Source organism: Periplaneta americana, chromosome 6, assembly GCF_040183065.1.
Source record: "Periplaneta americana isolate PAMFEO1 chromosome 6, P.americana_PAMFEO1_priV1, whole genome shotgun sequence".
NCBI lineage: Eukaryota > Metazoa > Arthropoda > Insecta > Blattodea > Blattidae > Periplaneta > Periplaneta americana.
Genome location: NC_091122.1, coordinates 137,232,147 through 137,254,693, shown reverse-complemented (window position 1 = coordinate 137,254,693; position 22,547 = coordinate 137,232,147). Strand labels below are relative to the sequence as shown.

Below are 22,547 nucleotides of genomic sequence, written 5' to 3'. Positions count from 1 at the left end.
CAACTTTTCTTTAATCAGTTATTTAATATGAGTATGCTGTTTCAATAACGGAGTTATCTGGCGTCAATGAAATTGGTGATAAGAAAATGGTATTGGAAAGACGAGCTCCAGCATTCACCATAAATTACCTGACATTCTCTTACAATGGGGAAAACCCCAGAATAAAAATTAGACCAAGCGGGATTTGAACTGACCCCCGAGCGCTGCCTCAGAGCACAAAGCTACCTACATCGGTGGCTAACATTTTGTTAATTATCCTTCTGTCATATGGACACAGTATTGAGAAAATAAAGTATAAAGTCAAGTCACGTGGGAAATGCTGAAAGGGCCTTAATTACTTAATTTTGGATTTTCCATGGAAACCATTGAATGTGCCAAGGCGAATAACTTAGGAAAGGTTGGAAGTATCAGAAAGGTTTCGTTGTAGCTCCAGTACATCTGCTAGAACACTCGAGGTACTTTAATTACTTAATTTTAGATTTTCCATGAACACCAATGAATGTGCCAAGGCGAATAACTTGGGAAAGGTTGCAAGTACTAGAAAGGTTTCGTTGTAGCTCAAATACATTTGCTAGAACATTGAAAGTACTTTGATTACTTAATTTACCAATGAATGTGTCGAGGGGAATTACTCGGGAAAGGTTGGACGTACCAGAAAAATTTCCTTGCAGCTCAAAAGGCATTTACTAGATGAGCAACATGGAGAACGCTGAATGTGCCTTAATTGCTTAATTTTAGATTTTCTATGGAATCTAATGAATGTCCCAAGGCGAATAACTTGGGAAAGGTTGGAAGTACCAGAAAGGTTTCCTTGCAGCTCAAAAGGCATTTACTAGATGAGCAACATGGAGAACGCTGAATGTGTCTTAATTGCTTATTTTAAATTTTCTATGGAATCTAATGAATGTCCCAAGGCGAATAACTTGGGAAAGATTGGAAGTACCAGGATAATAATAATAATAATAATAATAATAATGATAAATATCATCATCATCATTATCATTATCATCATGTTCCTTTTGGTAAACTGAGGACTGACACAAGTCAATTATGCTATAAGCTGATTATGAAGATGAAAACCACCTCAGCTGGAGGACCTATTTACCATGGTTGAATCTCTTGATATGAAATACAGAGAATTTTATATTTTTTTGTGTCAGTGATATTACCCTGTAAAATTTTATGTGTAGCGCAGCAGAGCACATTCAGCGTTTTCTTGGCATTGCAGCAAAACACATAAATCTTTACCAAAATGTTCATTTCTATATGAGAAAGCATCCCAAAATTTATGTGATTTTGAGACATTGTTTGAAGTTAGGTGTTAAAAGTGATGTGAAACTATAAGAATTTCCAATTTAATTACATTCAAATTACTAAGGTTGGATAAAAAGTAATGGCAACAGTTCGATATTTCTGACATTGGTTTTATTCATAGGGGTACAACATTTACGTACCTTATATATAGTCGCCCCCCTTATTTATTACCTTTTACCAAATGTTTGGAACGCGTTGTACACCATCAGCGCGTCCATCTTTGTTGATGTTCCGTATTGACCGCCCTAAAGTACAGATAAGTTCATCTCTGGTATTGCACCGGGTCCCTCGCAGTGGTTCTTTCACTTTGGTGAAAAGATCGTAATCGCATGGATCATATCGGGTGAGTACGGTGGATCCAACAGGGAAGCAAGGTGTTGAACTGTGTTGTCCTCCACGCGGGGTCGTCCTGTACGGAGGTTGTCCTGAACTGCATCCCTGCCTTCCCGGAACGCTTTAACCCATCGTGCCTCTGTGCGATATGGCAACGCTGCATCGGCATATGCTTCATGCAGTCCCTGAAAACATTCTTGTGCACTACGACCTCGTGTCACTTCAATTTTGATCCAGGAACGTTGCTCTAGTTTTGTAAACGTGGTCTTAGGGCGCTCGCACTATCCCTATGAAAGTCAACGTTCTACACACTGCAGTAGAATGACAGAGTGCCGCTGGCTGCACTAACTCATCTAACAGTCCTTGTTCATGTCCACAAAGCTGGTAGCTTTCGAACGCGCCATCGTCACGTGACAGCAGTGTTGCCATTACTTTTGTAATACCAATTCCCCCCCCCCCCCTGATATATTTTGCACTATCAGCGTTTCCCATTTTCAGTCTTGAATTTGTCTATAATTAATTCCAGCCGTCGGAAACTGACTGATTAGCGAGATCATATTGGAAACAATAATACCTCTAATGTTGATCCGAATGAATGTAACTTTTCGTTCTGCAAAGGGATTTCAAAAAATTACATTTGTTCGGATTAAATTTTTGCACATTTAAAGAACAAAACTAAAATTCTTTCAATAATTTATTATCATAATACACTGCTCTTTTAAATTGACTTGACATATTGGGAATTACAAATGGCTTTCCCAAAACACACTATGAAATGTTTCATATAAAAAATTTTTATCTCGAAAAGGAAGTAAAAACGAACAAAATTGTATTAAACTTTTTTTGTTTGAAATATCTCAAAGAATACCCTCTGAAATTAATGATATTACTTACAATTCAATCTGTATGTTTCATTCTGGCTGAGTGGAAGAGAAGGTCTTACGTCTTAACTCTGCCAGGCAAAATAAAACTACTACCGGTACTACTACTGCCACCACTACTATTTAATGAAATATAACGAAAAATGTAGTAAACTAACAAAAACTGAATCCAAGTTTACAATAAGACGTTTTAACACATAGATTTTCATTTTTGGATAACAATGTATCCAGAAAACATTGCGGAAATAAGTTACTTCACGTAATGTGAGATAGGATACTTGAAAATAATGTTATGTGTTTGTGCTCTAGTGTTGATGTCAGTGGAGTTATCAGTAAAGTTTACTCACTTCCTTGAAACATTACTCCATTTACAATCATGTACTTCATTCTTCGCATCGTCCGCCGTTGCATCACTTAAAAGAAAGCACTTAATGCAAAATGAGCACGGTGCATATGAACATAGTCTATACTACTCGTACTTCTTCACAAAAAAATTCAGAATTACAGACTGAAATTCTACACCTAATCGATAGTGAAGTATTCAATAATCATCGCAAATATAATGAATAGACAAGCGCCGGAAACACGTGTGTGTATGACACTACAAGAGCTCTGGTTCGTAATGTCTGTCGTCTCAAATCGATTCTTCCGAAATATTCCGATCATTTTCCGAAATAACTCGATGTAATATTCTTTGAGCTTTATTTCACCTTAATATTCTACAATAAGTTTATTATTTTAATTATGGTGAGATTATTATTATTATTATTATTATTATTATTATTGATAAGTTTAAGTAATATGAATTTGGTATTTATTTATGTACCGTAGGCTTTGGCTTACTTTTAGATTAAAGTTTCATTTATGTCTTTTCAATTATAAGCTACGTCCTTATATTTATTTATTTATTTATTTATTTATTTATTTATTTATTTATTCATTTCAAATATTAATGTGCAAAACAACAGCAGAAGGCCAATTACAGTTTAGCACAAAATAAAAAACAAAACAAAACAGAACAAATGATTATGAGAATGAATGACAGAAAATGGCAGTGAGATCAAATACAATCAATATAATGGTCAACATTAACTATTCACCAAATGCAACAAAATAAATGGCAATATCTAACAAGTAATAAAAGATATTAAATAACAAGTAAGGAATATCATGCCTAAGTAAAATCAAATCAGATCTTGCAAATTGGCACTTTTAATACATCTGGTTATTGGAGAAAGGGATTTAAATAATTTAGTGAAGAAAATTCTTCGACCACGAAAACCTTTCACGGGAATTCTAAGGTAGGTGTTATGTATAAAAGAATCACAATCAATTACACCATTAATAACATTATTAAAGAAAGTGTAATCAATATCCTGACGTCTCGAATACAGACTGGTACAGTTAAAATATTTACTAGACAGTTCATAATTTAAAGAAGAGGAGTTGGGTACGAATCTGAACGCACAAAGAGAAATGAATTTTCTTTGGATATTTTCTAGTTTAGCTGAATCAGTAGACGTAATAGAGTTCCACGCAACAGATGCATATTCTAATTTAGACCTTACTAAAGCATAATATAATGTAAGTAGTGTATCAGGAGAGGAAAAGGAATAAGTAATAGACCTAATGAGACCAAGCATTCTTAGTGAATGATTAAATAAGTAATCAACATGGTCATGAAAGTACAATTTAGAATCAAGATATATACCGAGATCCTTTATACAGTCCTTCCTGATTATGGCGGCATTCGATAGCGAATAGTTGAACTTCAATGTAGTTGTCTTCCTAGAGAAAGAGATAACGCATGTTTTAGAAATATTAATTTTCATACCGTTATAATCAGACCAACGTTGAATGGCATGTATATCATTTTGAAGTAAATGACAATCAGCAAGACTATTAATTTTTCTAAATATTTTTAAATCATCGGCAAGGAGAAGATAATGGGAACAGATGGGCTTACAAATGTCATCGATAAAAAGCAGGAATAATAACGGACCTAGGGTGGAGCCCTGTGGAACACCACAAAGAATAGTGAAAGGATCAGAGAGAGAGTTTCCCAACCGAACACAAGATTGTCTGTTGGTTAAATAGTTTTCAAACCAGCTAAGACAATTAATGGAAAGTCCAAACTGATCTAATTTACTTATTAAGATTTGATGAGGAACAACATCAAATGCTTTACTGAAATCAAAATAAATGGCATCAATTTGGCCTTGGGATTCAAGTGTAGGCATAATAAGATTGAGATAATTGACCAAATTCGTTGTTGTAGATTTATTTTTAATAAAGCCATGTTGAGTAGGATTTAATTTAGATTTAACATAAAATGAAACATGTTTGTGAATAATTTTTTCAAAAATTTTTGAAAAGTTATTTAGTATTGAAATAGGTCTGTAATTATTAACAGAATATTTATTGCCATTCTTAAATATCGGAATGACAGACGCTTCCTTCCATAAAGAAGGATAAATACCCGTTCTAAGGCTAAGGTTAAAAATAAAAGTTAATAGAGGAATAAGAATCTGAGAACAACCTTTGATAATGAAATTAGGTATGCCATCAGTTCCCATGGATTTATTGGGCTTAAGCCTCCTAATGACATTCAAGACATCTTCACACACAATAACCGGTAAACATAAGCAGTCAGTAGTGATAGAATCATTAACAAAAATATGATTGAGCTTTTTTTGTACCGATTTAAATTGATCAGCAAAAGCATTTGCGATCTCAGTTTGATCAGTGATGTGCTCCCCGTCAATAATTAACTCAGTAGGCAAGGATTTTGATTTACGAAATGATTCTACATACTTCCAAAATTTCTTAGGCTCATTTTTTCAAAATTCTATCAATAGATTGGAGCCAGAGTAATTTATCAGATTTTATCTTATTTTTTACTTGTTTTCTAAGGGACGAAAATATAAGATAATGGTAATCAGATTTGGATTTTTTAAAATTCTTGTGAGCTTTATTTTTTTTTTCTTTATGAGTAAACGAAGTGAGTTTGAAAACCACTTAGGTTAAGTAGATTTTTTTACTCGTGATAAAGGTACAGCATCAGCAATCGCGTCATTTATTGTATGAGTTAATGAAACTACGGCTTCATTGATATCAGTAGACTCGTAAAGACTAGTCCAATCATGATTAAAAAGAGTTGTGTATAATTTCATATAATCACCCTGAGAGAAATTAAAATAAGAATGATTAGAAGAATATAAAGGAAGAGATAAATTGACTTCAAGATTAACACAAATAGAAGGATGATAATTGTCTTGACGAACAAGAGAATGATTAGCTAGGTAAACAGAACTATTAATAACATTGGTAAAAGCAAGGTCAAGAAGATTTTTATTATTCAAAGTAAAATTAATCTGATTTAAACCAAGAAGGCAAGAAGAAGAAAATAGATCAAGAGACTTAATTTTTGCGTAATAATGGATGTTAGGAAGACTACAACCAGATGCCCAGTCAATACCAGAAGAATTAAAATCACCGAGAATAAGTATTCTAAAATTATGTGAATCAAGATTATTCTCAAGAAAAGTAAGATAATTTCTTAAATTTTTGGGATCAGTGTCAGGAGAGAAATAGTGATTACCAATTAATAAATTACTACCATCAGAAATTTTTATTTCAATCCAGACACATTCATTAATTTTTTCTAGGTCATATCTCCTGCATATAATGGGAATCTGATTGCTTATCGCAATTAAGACGCCTCCACCTTTACATTTATTAGTGTCATCACGCACTCTGTCAGCACGAAACACAGTATACGAATGAGGAAATAGATTGCTACTAAAAACAGAATCAGATAACCATGTTTCTGTGAGACAGATGATTGCATCATTATTGGATACTATATTTTGAAAAATTTCATCTACTTTAGTGTTAAGTCCTCGTACATTTTGGTAATAAATCTCAAGGTGATTATAAGAACTACACATGACAATAGAAGAACATAACTAGGAGGAAGTGCCCTGAGTATCATTGGAAACCACTGGCGTAGCAAAATCAAAATGCTGTTCGGGCTTAAGCTTCCCGTAGAACGGTGCAATTAAGCAGCCCTCAGGCCAAACATTCGGATTATTAATAGCTTCAAAATCTCTTTCCTCCACTAATATGTGGAAAGAAGAATAGGCTATGTTTGAAATTTTGTTTTTAGTTTTGTAACCTTTAGGAAATTGATATTTATTTGATTCGCCAGAGTCGATTGTTGGGTCAGAGAATCCTTAATATTACTTATATAATAATAATAATAATAATAATAATAATAATAATAATAATAATAATAATAATAAATTATGGTTCTTAGAGAACTCGGAGGTTCATTGTCGCGCTCACATAAGCCCGCCATCGGTCCCTATCCTGAGCAAGATTAATTCAGTCTCTACCATCATATCCCAACTCCCTCAAATTCATTTTAATATCCTCCCATCTACGTCTCGGTCTTTCCAAAGGTCTTTTCCTCCGGCCTCTCAACTAACAGTCTTTATGCATTTCTGGATTCTCCCTTGCTGTTGTCGTGTCAGACAATCAGTCCTATTCCGAGACTTATTTTGGTGTTTCGTAACAAGCTGTTTTTCACGGTGATAGGTTGTTAGCCCTAAGCTGGAGGGCCACCCCTTATGGGCTGTCCGCGACTGCTTATTCTACATATTCGCAGCTAACCTCCATATCTGTAGGCCATCTCTTCTAGCCTCAATCTGAGGACGCGCCATGCCGTAGTTTTTTTTTACTTGGTTATTTAACGACGCTGTATCAACTACGAGGTTATTTAGCGTCGTAGTGATAGCGAGATGATATTTGCCGAGATAAGATCGAGGACTCGCAATGGATTAACTGACATTTGCCTTACGGTTGGAGAAAACCTCGAAAAAATCGAACCAGGTAATCAACCCAAGCGGGAATCGAACCCGCGTCCGAGTGCATCTCCGGATCGGCAGGCAAGCGTTTTAGCCGGCTAAGCTACGTCGGTGACCTACCATGCCCTCGTGATAGGGACCCACAATATCTGGAATAATGCCGCCTGAGCTCGAGTATGTAACCTTTTCTGGGGGTGCTAGAGTGATTATTACAGTATATAAAAAAACAATATTCTAGCAATAATAATAATAATAATAATAATAATAATAATAATAATAATAATATATTATTATATTATAATATTACAGCATTATTATTATTATTATTATTATTATTATTATTATTATTACCGGTATTAATATAGTTCGATGCGGATACCATCTCCACACGGTACCGCGGGCAAGCTCTAAGACGGCAAAGAGATCTAGAACTTTGTGTGTTACTCGTAAAAGGGTCGTAAAATTAGCCGAAATACTATGTCGAATTTTCGTGCCGGAATTTCCAAATTACGTACGAGAAACACTTCTATTTGAAGATTTACGGATAAATTACACATTTGTAGAAATGGACACTTGAGTCAGAGTCATCAATCAAACGCACGCTATTGAGAAAAAGAAGAAAACAAACTTTCTGACATCAAAGACGTGTCGAAGAATAGCACGCCACTAAATGAACTCGCTATATTGATTTTCGAACCCGCGTCTTCGATTTCATGTGACTACAAGGTTGACTTAAGATTATAGTCCAATAGCTGTAAATCTGTATTCGTCCACCGCTGCGAACTAACGTTTAGCACGTCTGATAGTGAAATGAGCGGGCTCGGGTTCAAATCCTGGTTGGGACAAGTTATCTTATTGGTGTTTTTCCGGGGGTTTCGCTCAACCAATTGAAACAGAATTGCTGGGTATTGTAACTGCCGGCGTTGGACCTCGGGCTCATTTTGCAATCATTAATTCACATATCATCATCCATATCATAGCCAGAGTTAAGTTCACGGTGTGGCGTTCTGTACTTGTACAAAAGCACGGCCGTTCGGCTACCCATTGTTCTAATGTCACTTGTAAATGGCATTATCTCTGTTTGAAATTGAAAGGCAATTCATAAAAAGAAAAGATATGGTTGTGTTTGAGGACTCAAGCCAATTAATTACATCTTCATCATTATCACAGTAGTTAAGACTGTCCCATCTTATCAATATCTGAATCATTTTGACGTCTCCGTGTAAAACAAAATAAATGACCTATCTTATGGTCTTAAAGTGGGTAATCCTTAAAGATTATCCGGTATAACAATTTTATTGAATGTAACGTAAAACAATAACATTGACAAGATAATAACATTTTGTTAAATCTGGTAAACCAAATTGATTATAGTTCAGGAGCAGCTTTCGTAATTACCAACAAATAAGATAAGCGTTAAGGGTTTGTATCTGTAGAATAGGACAACAATTACAAAATTTTCCACTGTATGTCATTGCATTCGGTATGCTTAATTTCCTGCTTGTGCCTTGCATTATGTCAGAACATAAATTTGTTACGACTACCGTTTTACTAAAGAATTCCACTACCTGTAAGCCTAAACATACGTATAATATTGATGTACAGGGTCTTTCATAAGTAGCGAGTCTATCGAACAATTAACTATTTAGGATAATTTTTTTAAATTATTTTCATCCTCACGAGAAAGAACCCTTCCAGGTGCCGTACAATCGATTTGGAAACAAATACCCCCTTCCCTCGCCGCCAGAGCTATTAAACAAAAGAATGGTTATTGTTTTAAACCTTTATTAAAACACACAAAAGCACAAACAGTTTCATTGTTGAAAAATTATGGTGTACAATTTTCAAAATGTCTTCTGTTCTGCTGAATGCACAAAAAGCGACGTATCAACCCTTCATGGACTCTGGTGAGAATGTCAGGCGTAACCATTTGTATCACTGCGTTAAATTTGTTCCACTAATTCAGGAATGGTGCGTGGTTTTGTCGGATAGACACGATTCTTGATGAATCCCCAAAAAAATACGTCCAGAGGGTCAATCGGGTGACCGCGGAAGCCAACGGATTAGGCCTGTGCGACCGATCCACCTGCCTGGAAACACTTCGTCTACGGAATGAACGCTTAATTTGAGAGACACTGTTTCCAAGTTCAAACTAGGCAGCAATTTTTCTCTTCTGCAATAACGTTAAGCGGTTGCGTGGCATTTTATCATTCCAGTCTATGACAACAATGTGTATCGGCATGACTGTGTGCCATTATCCTTGGCGTATATAAGGCCATGCTTCAAGTCATTTTAAGTTGGCATCGAATGCACATTACACATGGATAAGTAACTCCCTCTGGCGGAAGGAGGAGGGGGTGGTTGTTTCCAAATCGACTGTACGGCACCAGAAAGGGTTCTTTCTCGTCAGGATGAACATCATTTAAAAAATTATCCAAAATAGTTGATTTTTGGATAGACTCGTTACTTATGAAAGACTCTGTATAACTTACGAGTATATTACGATGTTGAAAAATTAGTCCAGAGTGTTAAACCTTAAAATCACAAAATCACTTGTTTTGATTGATTTATAATTTAAAATAATGTTTCGAAAATGATCACTTTCAACATCTGTGAAAACATTTCTTTGATATATTGTTCATATCCGGCAACAACTCAATGAATTTCATTTTACCACTAAAACAACGAGGAAGATTCAATTTAGTAGAGTACTTTCGTCTCAGTTACCGAAGATTAACATTGTATCCTTCAAAGAAAACATTTCTCCCTTCTTACCTCATCCTTCTTTCTTTTGACAGTCTTTTGTGCTGAATTTTGAAAACAGCCATTTAGAGACAACTAAGTACATAATATAATTAATTAACGAAGTCCAAGTATGAAAGTTATCTTTTCATGAAAGGCCACTGAAATATAGTTTAGAAGATGAACCTACGAACTATCAATAATACATAGCAGATGCATTTGCAATTGGTAGGAACGTTTGTTAAAATTTTATATTTCTGCTTACTAGCCGGAAAAATACATCAAATTATTGAAGGTGTACAGAGAAAAACATGAAATTCGATACTCTTCTGACTGCAATTTAAAAACAAAGTTTACACTCGACAAAATTCTGAGAGATCCAAATTAAACTCTTGTTCTTCATTGCGCTTATCCTAGCCTAAACTCAGAATAAGGAAAATATATAATTTTATCCATCCTAGCATTATAAACAGGTCCTTACTACATCGAAAATCGTGCGTAATTGCCTTATTATGGCATGGGTGCCGATAAAAGGAATGACGTATTTGCTATGACGTAATACCGAAATGCTTGCTATCTTGGTTATTTCTACGCGTGACGTAACAAGAAATGAAATGCAAGATAGAAGGTAACGTATCATTTATTTCCAATCTTTAACAATTTTGTATCACTTTTGTAATACCACAAAACAGTTCTGTGGTTCAGAGAAACTATATTAACGAACTAAAGAACATAACCTGCAAGGTCATTCATTACTATTTAGTCAATGCCAAGGCCAAGCGCAACTAATCGATACGAACATAAGAAGACAATTTGTCAGTTATGGATCCCGAATTGAATTTCTTTCCTACAATTTATAATGCTAAGATGCCATAAAGCAGCGGTCATCAGCACGGAGCACCCTGGACCTAGCGTCTCTTACCTGCGGAGAACACACTGCACTATGGTGCACTCGTAGCTGCTAGCGGGTATGCTCTCTACCTCTTCCTGCTGCACGACGGGGCACACGGGACGGCTCCGCTTACTCTTTACCCATTTCAGCGAGTGCTGACGACCACTGCCATAAAGTGTTGTGTGGATAATCTTATTATGACACTCGTGAACGATCGTTCGTGCGACAAACATTCACTCATGCCATAATCATCAAGATTATCCACTTTTTGCATAAATAACTATTATAGACTGTTTTTTAGTTCAGTTCAATCAGTACTAACACTAATAAGCACGTGATGTTGAGCCACTTCAGTTTTTTCTTATTGGGCCTCGACGAAAGTATACGATGAGTTAATGAGTATAAAACGAAGCAATTGTGTTTTGAATTGGGTTTCTGGTTGTTTAATTGACAAGAGTCGAGCTTATTTCATTTTTTCAAGCTTAGTTTGAAGAAGTGTGCATACGACTTCTGTCAGCCTATTTATATTATTGAAAAAAAAAAGAACTTCAATAAGAAGTAAATAGAACAGTAACACAGTCGCATATAACAAACAAAATTTAATTTCTGTAAGCCATGCCATTTAGGATATCTTGTGTGAAAGTTCTCGTGTTTATTTGTTTTTTTATTTTATTCAGATTAACGTCTTTACTTGACTATCTGAACGAAAATGAGACTAGTACTGTTTTAAATATAATTAAATAAATTGATATGACAAAAGTGTATGTACAGTACATGTATTCGTCAGTTTTTAATTTTTGTTTAACCTGTTTAATTTCCTGAACGTATTTTAAAAGCAAATTTTGCAATTTTTACATAGTTTTAGTCGACATCATTATCACCACCACCACCATCATCATCATCATCATCATTATCGTCATCATCATTATCGTCATCATCATTATCGTCATCATCATCATCTAATGGTTTAGACTCAAATCCTGTTTCGGCTTCACGTTTTCCTTCTTCTTCTTGGGCGTCTCTTCCTTATCGACATGTAACGTATACATTTTTTGGTGTCTTGAACCCTCCATTCGAAAAAAAAGTGTTCTCTCCTCTTTTGTCTAAAGCTGTTGATAAGCTCGAAGAGCGAGATGGTTCCTAATAAATTCTTGTCTGATGTTATCATGACGTATTCGATCAATTGTTGTGCAATATTCATTGATCTAAAGCAGCGGTGACAACCCGCGACCCGCCACTATGTTTGCTGCGGCCCGATAGTAAAGTTTCAAACTTAAAATTAAAAAAAGAAAAAAAATATATATATATATAATTTGAAGTGGTAATGGAAATTACGGAAAAACGGATGAACGGATTTTAATAAATGACTCCTCATTTTGAAGCTTGGAACCCAAAGTTTTTCGGAAAAATAGTAGTTTTCAGTGAAATGTCAATTTTCCTACATCATTTTCCTATTTTCCAAAATCCATCTGTCGTCAGTTTTGAGAACTAGCTAATTGCATTCAGGAAAAGCGAAGCGAGCATCAAGTCGGCCGTGTTGCATTTCAGAATAAAACAAAACACACACTACAGTAAACAATATTACACGAAGGCCATGATCTGCAAGAATGCTGACATATTTAGAGCTCAAATTAAATTGGTTATTAAAAACTTAACTTACTAAAAATAATTTACAGGTTCGATTCTGTGGTGTGTAATTTTCTGGGTACAGCTGTGTATTGGATATTAAAAACTACAAAACTTGAGGTGGTTTGATGACATTATTACTATTAGAAATGAAATATTATTGTAGTTAATGCCGTGATGTGACTATTTTTAATTAATTATACATATTAATGCTAAATTGATGATATGAAAGTAAAACGTTTTGGGGTTATATAAGTAGATGTAGAGAATAACTTAAATTAGATTTTGATTTCTATATTTTACTGAGTGGCGACTATATAGTATATATAGTAGGTCTATATGTTACTGAAAGCTATAAAACTTACATAAGATACTAATATTATTAAAAATCAAATATTTTTATAGTTATTAATCAAGTGGGGTTGGGTCTTTTTCAGATATTTAATGGCGGTGTGGTGTAGATATTTATATGCGTGGTTCTCTTCAGTATTGGCTCGAGAGAGAGTATCTTTCATTGTTATGGAAGCAAATAACTTTCAGAATGTCTGGTATTCTTCATTGAAAATAAATCTGAAAAATGTTTATTTGAACGTCTAATGAACTTAGTTTGCAGCATTTGCTGCACAAGCCACTAGTATATATTATAAATTACTGCAATCACTAATTAGTAAGACATTTATGTAAATTATTTATTATTGGAGGATGTCTGCGGCCCTCCAAAAAGACATTTTTTAAACTATTGGCCCGCAGTATTCATAAGGTTGAGCACCCCTGATCTAAAGTATATCTGCAGCTGTTATAGGTTCTTCGGGCTAAAGCCCACCTTTTTTTTCTGGCGAGTAACTGACACCTGAAAACTAGGTCCCCCTTGACTAAGGCATGGAAACCCTAACTTAAGAGTCCCCGGTCCTCCAGGTTGGGATCACTTCCACGTAAAAAATCTTCTACTAGTAAGCTCCAGAAATCAATACAACTGAGCTAAGACTTGGAAACACCAACAGCTGTGTCCCCGGTCTTCCGGGTTGGAGATTGTGCGTAGAGTTGGTATCATTTCCATGTAAAAAAATCTTATTTTCTTAAGCTTCACAAATTAATAAAACTGGGGCTTGATATTAGTCCCATTTCTTAAATGTATAAAATAATAAGCGAACCTAAAACACAGGATTTCTGTGGTCATAATACAGTATGAGATAACCCAAAATGTATTAGACATAGTTCACTCATTTACTATTCTCTGTTGCCTAAAACGTTTGTATTTATTTCTCTAACACCCTGCATATCTATATTGCATTTCTACCTTATGAGTTTTAATTTGTTGCGAAATATTTAGCTATAAGCCCAGTATCCTGGGTTAGGTTTCAGTGAAGGAAAGGATAGCCTCGAACTGAACTGATTACATACCCATAGGAAGGAAGCTAAATGTTGTTAAAACGCCTATATATATGGAGAGAGAGTACGTTGCAAAAATTTTCTCCGGTGTTCATTACAATTATCACACGTGATTTTAATGTAGTTTTTTTTTTTTGCTCTGAGACTGATGACTGATGTACTTTTTATGCAGATTAACTATGATTGGACATACTTTCTGCAAATAAAAGATAAGTGAATGCAGATAGAATTGATGAGATGACTTGTAAATAATGCAAGAAAAAAGATATCTAGCTCATTAACCATTGTACAGGAGAAACATAGCTCGGGGAAAGAGAGGAATTTGGACTAGGAAGAGAAAGGGAATCCTAAACTGAAATTCAGAAAAAGGGGGAGAGGACGTTCTAGACCGGCCATTTCGTACAAAATTCCTATATATCTATGTCCATGGTTTCATCTCATATTCCATAGTTTACAATATTGTTCTGTTGTCCTCTAATCAACAACACTGGTAGGAATAAAGAGAAGGCTAGTAGGATGAAAGAGAAGGCCCTTATGGCCTTAATATTGTTAGAATGAATGAATGAATGAATGAAAGTGAATGGATAAGTAAATAAATAAATGATAATTCTGTCGATTGAGGACAGTTTATGTAGACTAGAAGAGTCGTTAAATAAAGATTTTCAATTGTTTTCATTTAGGATGAACTTAAGAACTTGCCTGTGCAGAAACTTCAAAAGTAGAACATTATTTAGGCCTATTCTTTTTTCAATAAATTGTATATCTTCTCAATATTCGTGCCTGAAGGAGCTCTGTTACTTTCATTGAATTTCTCCTCTCGTGCACATCGCTTGGTTCTTTCTAACGAAAACAACTACACTTAACGTACTAGCGCGGAGTTCTTTTTTCAACAAAAGGCGAAATAGCCACTTGTAGCTGTCATGAAAAAAGTTTGAATAAAAGTAAGTAAAGCAACACAAAAAAGAACAAACGAACAACAAATTCTAGAACTGTTATTCTTAAATTTTACGTCCAACATTTACATATACATTATATACTATTTTATAAATATGTATTTATACTAATCCTCTTTCTTTATTACATTTTACTTCAGTCCGCACTAGTTAATGTATTTTAACGTAAAAGCTCACAATCTTTCACTATGACTCTAGAATTAGCATAGGAAAGAAAGTGCCCTGTCCTGTGTTTGTCCTTTATTATCTTATGGGATGAAATTGAGTCATGCTGACCATGACTGGAGTCGCACTGCTTGTGAATGTCTAATTTGAAGTTTATAACCAAACGAATAACGAAGATATAGATAGGCAAAAGAGCTCAGTTTTCAACGAATATTATTACTGGTATAATAATAATAATAATAATAATAATAATAGTAATAATAGTAATAATAATAATATATTATTATTATTATTATTATAATAGTAATAATAATAATAATAGCGTAGCGTCTTTTAAAGTGAAGCGAGGAATAGCTTTTCAGTGAAAATTTCTAAATGCGCATAACCACAACAATGAAAATAATAATAATAATAGTAATAATAATATATTATTATTATTATTATAGTAATAATAATATATTATTATTATAATAATAATAGTAATAATAATAATATATTATTATTATTATTATTATTATTATTATTATTATTATTATTATTATTATTATTATTATTATTATTATTATTATTATTTTCATTGTTGTGGTTATGCGCATTTAGAAATTTTCACTGAAAAGCTATTCCTCGCTTCACTTTAAAAGACGCTACGATCAGTAGATTCAAGATTCAGGTCGTTAAATGAAAGAAGGTTCAAGATTACATTTCGGAATGTAAGGTCACAAGTAAACTTGGCATCCAACAGCAATACAATGTTGGGCAAATATATACTGCCAGAATATCAATTCAACATATCAGAATACATCACTGTTATTCAGGAATTTCAAATAATACTTTTGCTATCTACTCTTAATATGAATGACCAGGTAAAAGAAGAGCGTGTTCGCGATTTCTTAGAATGAGGACAGCGTTAGAGTCTCGCAAATTTTCCATTCGAGAATATAATTATTTTATAGAGTCGTGACCTGAATCTACTGTCCGTGAGAAAAACATCATATGGATAATATTACATTAGCAGAGATTCCTCTTTATTTTTTTTTAAATATAAAGCTATAGCATTAGCATTATTTCTTATGTAATCGAATGCCTGCAGTGTCTGTTCGTAGGTTAAGAATGTATTTCCGACTGTGTACCTGAAAATTTTTATATGCCAAACATTAAGAAAATATTATTTAGACTCGAATTTGTATACTGTTGAACATGTTAAATTTAATTAAAACATTTTGTGAGACACTGTGATAACATCTTTAGATTTGAGGAAAAACGTACACAGATATCATCGATCTGTATGGGATTTATCAAGTTTTCGTCAAATATAGTAGGCCTGCAAGTTTTTGTAAGTTAAAGCAGGTCGAATGAATTATTAGTGCTGTGACGTGGATTGACCTGAACCCTGGACTGCACATGATATTACATGGATACAGACAAATATTTGTCATTATATGGAATTCGAATTCGTGTTCATACTGTAAGTTCAGTGTAGTTTCGAAGTTCAGCTTTAACCGCTATGTACAGTAGTGGCAAAAAAAAAAACCGGACCAACTCTTGTAGCTGATACAAAAGAAGTAGTAGAGTTTAAGAAGGGCGCGTCAGCTACTATGGCTATTTGCGCCCTTATCTAAAATTCTTAATATAACAAGTGCATAAATAATATAATAATCAGTGCTAAAAGAACTAAAAAGCGTTGTCACGTTAAAATGAGGCACACAAGATACAAAAGAATCCTGTGCTGTGTATTGTGTCAAACTGTGGTAATTTCAATATGAATAGTGAAGTCAGAGGTATGTACTGCTATTTAATGTAAAAATACGCAGTTATCTTTGCCGAATAGAAGTAGAAATGTAATATTGAAGCCAGATGGAAATAAAACTCTCAAAGTTTATTCTTCTGTAAGTTTGAAGTACTGAAGGAAACAAAAGACGGTAAGAATCGAACAAATGCAATAAATTTCATTGTTACAATTAATTATACAAGATAGATTTGTTTTGTGACTAGCAAAATTTGAATTTGTGACTCTAAAATCAGCTACAAGGGTCGGTTCGGTTTTTTTTGCCACTACTGTACACCACGACCGATTTACAAAATTCCTTTTGTATTATCTCTACAATAAAAGGCAGTTGTTTAGGGTTTCGTTACTACGTACGCGTTTGTTATAATGCTAATAAAATCAGAATGCTATACAGCTGTACGTATAGGATAGTATAATATTATGAAACAAGTTTATAATGTTATACTTTATTCCACGAGTCAATGTTCAGGAAACAAGCGAACTTGTTTCATAATATGCTCTTTTTTGTAGGACAGTATTATAAAGAAATAACGACCACCTCTGTGGTGTAGGGGTCAGCATGCTGGTCTCTTACGCAGAGGGCCCAGGTTCGATTCCCGGTCGGGTTGAATTTCCTGGTTGAGATTTTCAGGATTTTCCCTCAACCGTAAGGCAAATTCCAGGAAATTCAGGTCACAACATCCCTGAATATCACCGGCCTGATTCATCACCGAAATCATATTCATAACAAATCAGTAATACAGTCGCCATCTAGTTCACAACAATAGAACCAGTCTCAATAATAGTACACGGGTCTTCGGATTTCACCTAAAAGATTAACTCACGCTATGACTAAAGATCTTAAAGAGAGTATAAATAACAGCGAGAAAAAAATAACATAAAATATGTAATGAGGGGTAGTATGATATCATGGTCTATGAAGAAAGGGGTTGCTATGACAACAATGATGTATTAAATATTTTATTGCACGGCAAATCGTTTCATAATATTAAATTTATGACAGACGTTATGGCTCGTATTGGAAGTCATGACGTTTTAGTTGGTATGGTAATATGTTACTGCACTGGTTCAATAATGTGGCATATTATGAGCGATTTATAATTCTGGTGTACAAAAAACATTGTTACGAACTGCGTTAATAGACGTAGTCATAAATAAAATATTCCGGTATCTTTTTCACTTTAACGTATAATTTTTACGGCTATAATGAAGAGACAACTGTATTAATACAATAGGCCTACATTCTGACTACATTATTTATATTTCATTCTTTCATAGTTTTCTGCCCAAGTGCAGGTCTTTCACTGCAAATCCAGCATTCTCCAGTCTTTCCTCTTTTCTTACTTCCTCTCTGTTTCCACATATGATCTGTATATCTTAATGCCGCCTATCATCTGTTATCTTATTCTGGCCAGAACACTACTTCCGTTCACCATCATTCTGTAATTCGCTCTATGGATAGTCGAGTGTCATTGTAGCTAAGACTTTAAGATGTGAAGTTTAATTTTCTATGGAATGAGCATATTATAGTTTTCACTTTTACCGTAGGCTAATATAAGAAGGAATATTACTACAAAAATTAGTTATTATTTACAAAGGAAGAGACCAAAGAGACACATGTAGAAGTAATTGCGAAAAGCCTGAAAGCAAAAGATCTACAAGAGGACATTCGAAGGACAGGAACTAATAGAGACATACAATTAATAAATTGTTAATATTGGCCATGGGAAGAAGTACTAAGCATCATGCACCTGATTTTATATGTATGTATGTATGTATGTATGTATGTATGTATGTATGTATGTATGTATGTATGTATGTATGTATGTATGTATGTATGTATGTATGTATGTATGTCAACTACGAGAGTACTTTTTTATACTGGTATCTGTTGTCGGTGAAATTGGCGATAGTGAGATGTCCTCTGTAAAATACGCCCAGCTTGTTAATTTAATACATGAAATTATATGTAATTAATTTAATAGAAATGACTTATTTGCACAATTGAAGATCAATTACATAATATGTTGACCATAAGAATGATCCGAAAATTCAACGGTGGGAAGTGAGAATAAATTAATTTGTTAGATTGGGTGAAGTTGATTTACTCGTACGTTGGGTGACGTATAGCATTGATCCATGTTCAGTTCTTCTCGATACGCCTTTAACACCACTAGTTCTTTAAAATCACCATATAGTAAGTGAAACTTTTTTCCATAACAAGTAAAACACATAACACAAATCAAATTCTTGAATAATTAATTAATATACGTTATTGCAAAATTGTTTTTTTTTTAAGTAATATTCAATAAAATTACATGGTAATATCGTGGAATTACTGGTACACGTTGTTGGTAAGTCTCATGTTTTCCTATGTAGTTACCAACGTTTTCCTTTAAGCTGACGATATATGAATAAAATTGTTACAAGGAAGTCTTTGTTATTTAATGTACAGTTTATGTTGATGTATAAAACGGTTCCACTTGCATTGTTTTATGAAAAGATTACGCATATATTTCTTTGTGAACCATTTTGTCTTCTCTGTTGAAATATTCTTATAGCAAATAAGGAACTGTCACAGAATTGATCGAATGTCATTATCCAAGCAGCGCACACGTATTTAAATGCCGTAAGAAACAACAATAAAGTACAGCCGCCGAAGGAAAGCACAGATCAGCTGTACCAAGATGGCCGTGACTGTGGCTGCCTGACCTTGGAAGCGCACCTGATCCAGCCACAAAGAGACTCTAATTGAGCCACATAACTACGGTATACATTCACATCCCTCATATTTATAAGGGTATGCACACTCACCTGGTTGGTCAGGATCCGATATCGTTTCGGTCGTCTTCATGGTGGGTTCCATGTTGCGTTCAGCTTGTAGAGCTGTTGGATGGATACTGTCGCCGAGCGGCCCGTCTTCATGACTCGTAATCTCAACTTATCGAGGTGCACACGCGTCGGTGGGAAGAGAAGAGCTTAAAGGTACTTGCTGAAACCGGTCGAGTGAGGCGAGTTATGTGGGATGTATACCGAAACCCATGATTGCACATCTCAAGTACAATACATTGTATGCAGAGCGAGAATCTCGCTGCACGACTTAACATACTTTTTAAAACTACAAGAATTTTATTATTCAGAGGCGATAAGATGGATCACATCAGCATAGAGTTGGAATAGTGGAACGATAATGACAAAGGAATTTTTTGTTGATCATTTAACAGCTCTGTACCAACTATTAGATCATTTAGCGTCGATTAGACTGGTGATAGCGATATTCTATTTGGCGAGAGAACGCCGAGGATTCGTCATAGACTATCTGACATTCGTCTTACGGTTGGAGAAAATCTCGGGATAATCCCAACCAGGTAGGCAAATCAACCCAAGCGGGAATCGAACCCACACTCAAGCTTAGCTTCGGATTAGTAGACAAAGGATATCGAGATTCTCTTAGGAAGCTTGTACACATTTCTTGTATCCATTATAAATGACAGGATCTGCCGGAAATTTTTTAACACTAGTAGCACTGGATTCCATTTATTATGACTTAACAACGTAGAATGCCGAATATATAGTATATAACAGTGTTGTTCGTACACCTCATATACTGTTAAACTAACCTTTGAAATGACATTAAAATTCAAAATATATCAATAAAACTAAATTCATTATGTTTGATGAGTTAAACACGAACACAGTGACACGAATAAAATTAATTTACATACACCTGTTACATAAAAATTTAAAACTACAGTAATGGCAAAAAAAAAAAAAAAAAAACAGACCGACCCTTGTAGCTGATTTCAGAACCTTGTTCACTCCAGAGCACGATAGACTGATAACTAAGACTTTCGTGGTTCGAATCCTGCCTGGGAAGGAAACTTTTTTTTGTTCCTTATTCAAATTTATTTCCAATACTTTTCGATTGAAGCGATATTTTACTACTTAATTAACTTATTATTCCCAGAACGTGAATTTTACCAGCAATCGAAAAGTATTGGGAATAAATTGAAATAAGGAACAAAAAAAAAGTTTCCTTCCCAAGCAGGATTCGAACCACGGAAGTCTTAGTTACCAGTCTGTCGTGCTCTGGAGTGAACAAGGCTCTGAAATCAGCTACAAGGGTTGGTCCGGTTTTTTTGCCACTACTGTACATATTCCGTGAAATTCATATGACACTATTGTTCGTACGCTTTCCCTACGGAGATGGAGTAGTTAAGTTTAGATACATAGTACACATGCATGCAGTGCGCATAAGGTTGTCTTTTACTGGAGATCACTTGTTGTTAGTCTGTGATTCAGAATTGTGTACAATGGAGCGTTTAAGAGGCTCAGTTCCGATTTAAAGGAAGTTATTGCTCGCCTGGCTCTGAAAGGCTATTCCTATAGAAAAATAAAGTAATGCATAAGACACATTCTACTGTGCAACACATTGTAGAAAAATTTGGAAATCATGGAACTTGGAATAACTTGACAAGAAAAACCAAGCAAAAATTGCTAAATACACGTGACGAGAAATTCATAATTAATCAAGTTGTCAAAAATCCAAGAATAAGTGTTCCACAAATTCGAGTCATGATTAAAGAGTCTTCAAACAGTAATAAAACTATCCGGCGTGTGTTGTGGAAAAATGGTTACCATAGCAGAAGACTATGAAAGAGGCCGTACATTAGTGAGATAAATCGAGCTCGAAGATTGGAGTACGCTCAAGAACATGTTAGTAAGGATGAGGAATTTTGAAACAGGGTGATTTGGTCAAATGAGACGAAAAAAAATCTTTATGGTTCCGATGGCATTCATAGGATATGGAGGAAGCCCAACACCGATAATGACAGAAACAACACATTACCCACAGTGAAACACAGGGGTGGATGCATAATGTTGTGGGGATGTATGTCTACAAATGATGTGGAGAATATTGAGTTCAAAGATGGGATTATGGATAAGTATGTGTACAACAACATTTTAAGGTCAAATGTTAGGCAGAGTGCACAAAAAATGGGGATGCCACTTGTGTATGTTCCAACAAGACAAAGACAGTAAACATACTGCTCAAATTAATAAGGATTGGCTCATATGGAACACATTCCAGGAACTGCGAACTTCTTCTCAATCACCAGACTTAAAGCCTATCGAACATTTGTGGCGAATTTTGGAAAGGAGTGTGACAAAGCAGAAGTGTACAACCATAGAGTAATTGAAACATGTAGTGAGAGAAAAATGGGCTAAAATCAAACCAGATCAGTGTAAAAACTTAATAAAATTAATGATAAGAAGATGCCAAGCTGTAATAAGCTCGAAAGGTTGTGCTATAAGATACTGTATTAATTGTTTTTCACAATTGTAAATAATAAAAGTGTACGAACAAGACTGTTACATAGAAATTGGACATGTTTTTGTTTATTTTGTTTTATTTAATGTATTTCAGAAGTTTATATTTTATTTTTTGACTTGAATATCTTCCAAAGTTCATGTATAATAGTTCTCTCATATGAAAATACATTAAATTATATATTTCAATAAGATAAATTTAGCGTTTTATTTGGAAAATAGAACTGTACAAAGAACACTGTTATAAATGTATATATATTTTTTTGG

The 22,547-nt window shown here is 34.5% G+C and overlaps 1 protein-coding gene across 1 annotated transcript in view; it reads right to left on the bottom strand.

Annotated features, from left to right (window-relative positions):
- Nucleotides 1-19,906, bottom strand: part of LOC138701777 (sodium-independent sulfate anion transporter-like) — a 92,578-nt gene extending 72,672 nt beyond the window's left edge. The window contains exon 1 of the mRNA XM_069829028.1: nucleotides 19,764-19,906. Within this exon, the coding sequence (XP_069685129.1) occupies nucleotides 19,764-19,815 (52 nt within the window). The 5' untranslated portion in view covers nucleotides 19,816-19,906. The remainder of the gene's footprint in view (nucleotides 1-19,763) is intronic.
- Nucleotides 19,907-22,547: the final 2,641 nt, after the last annotated feature.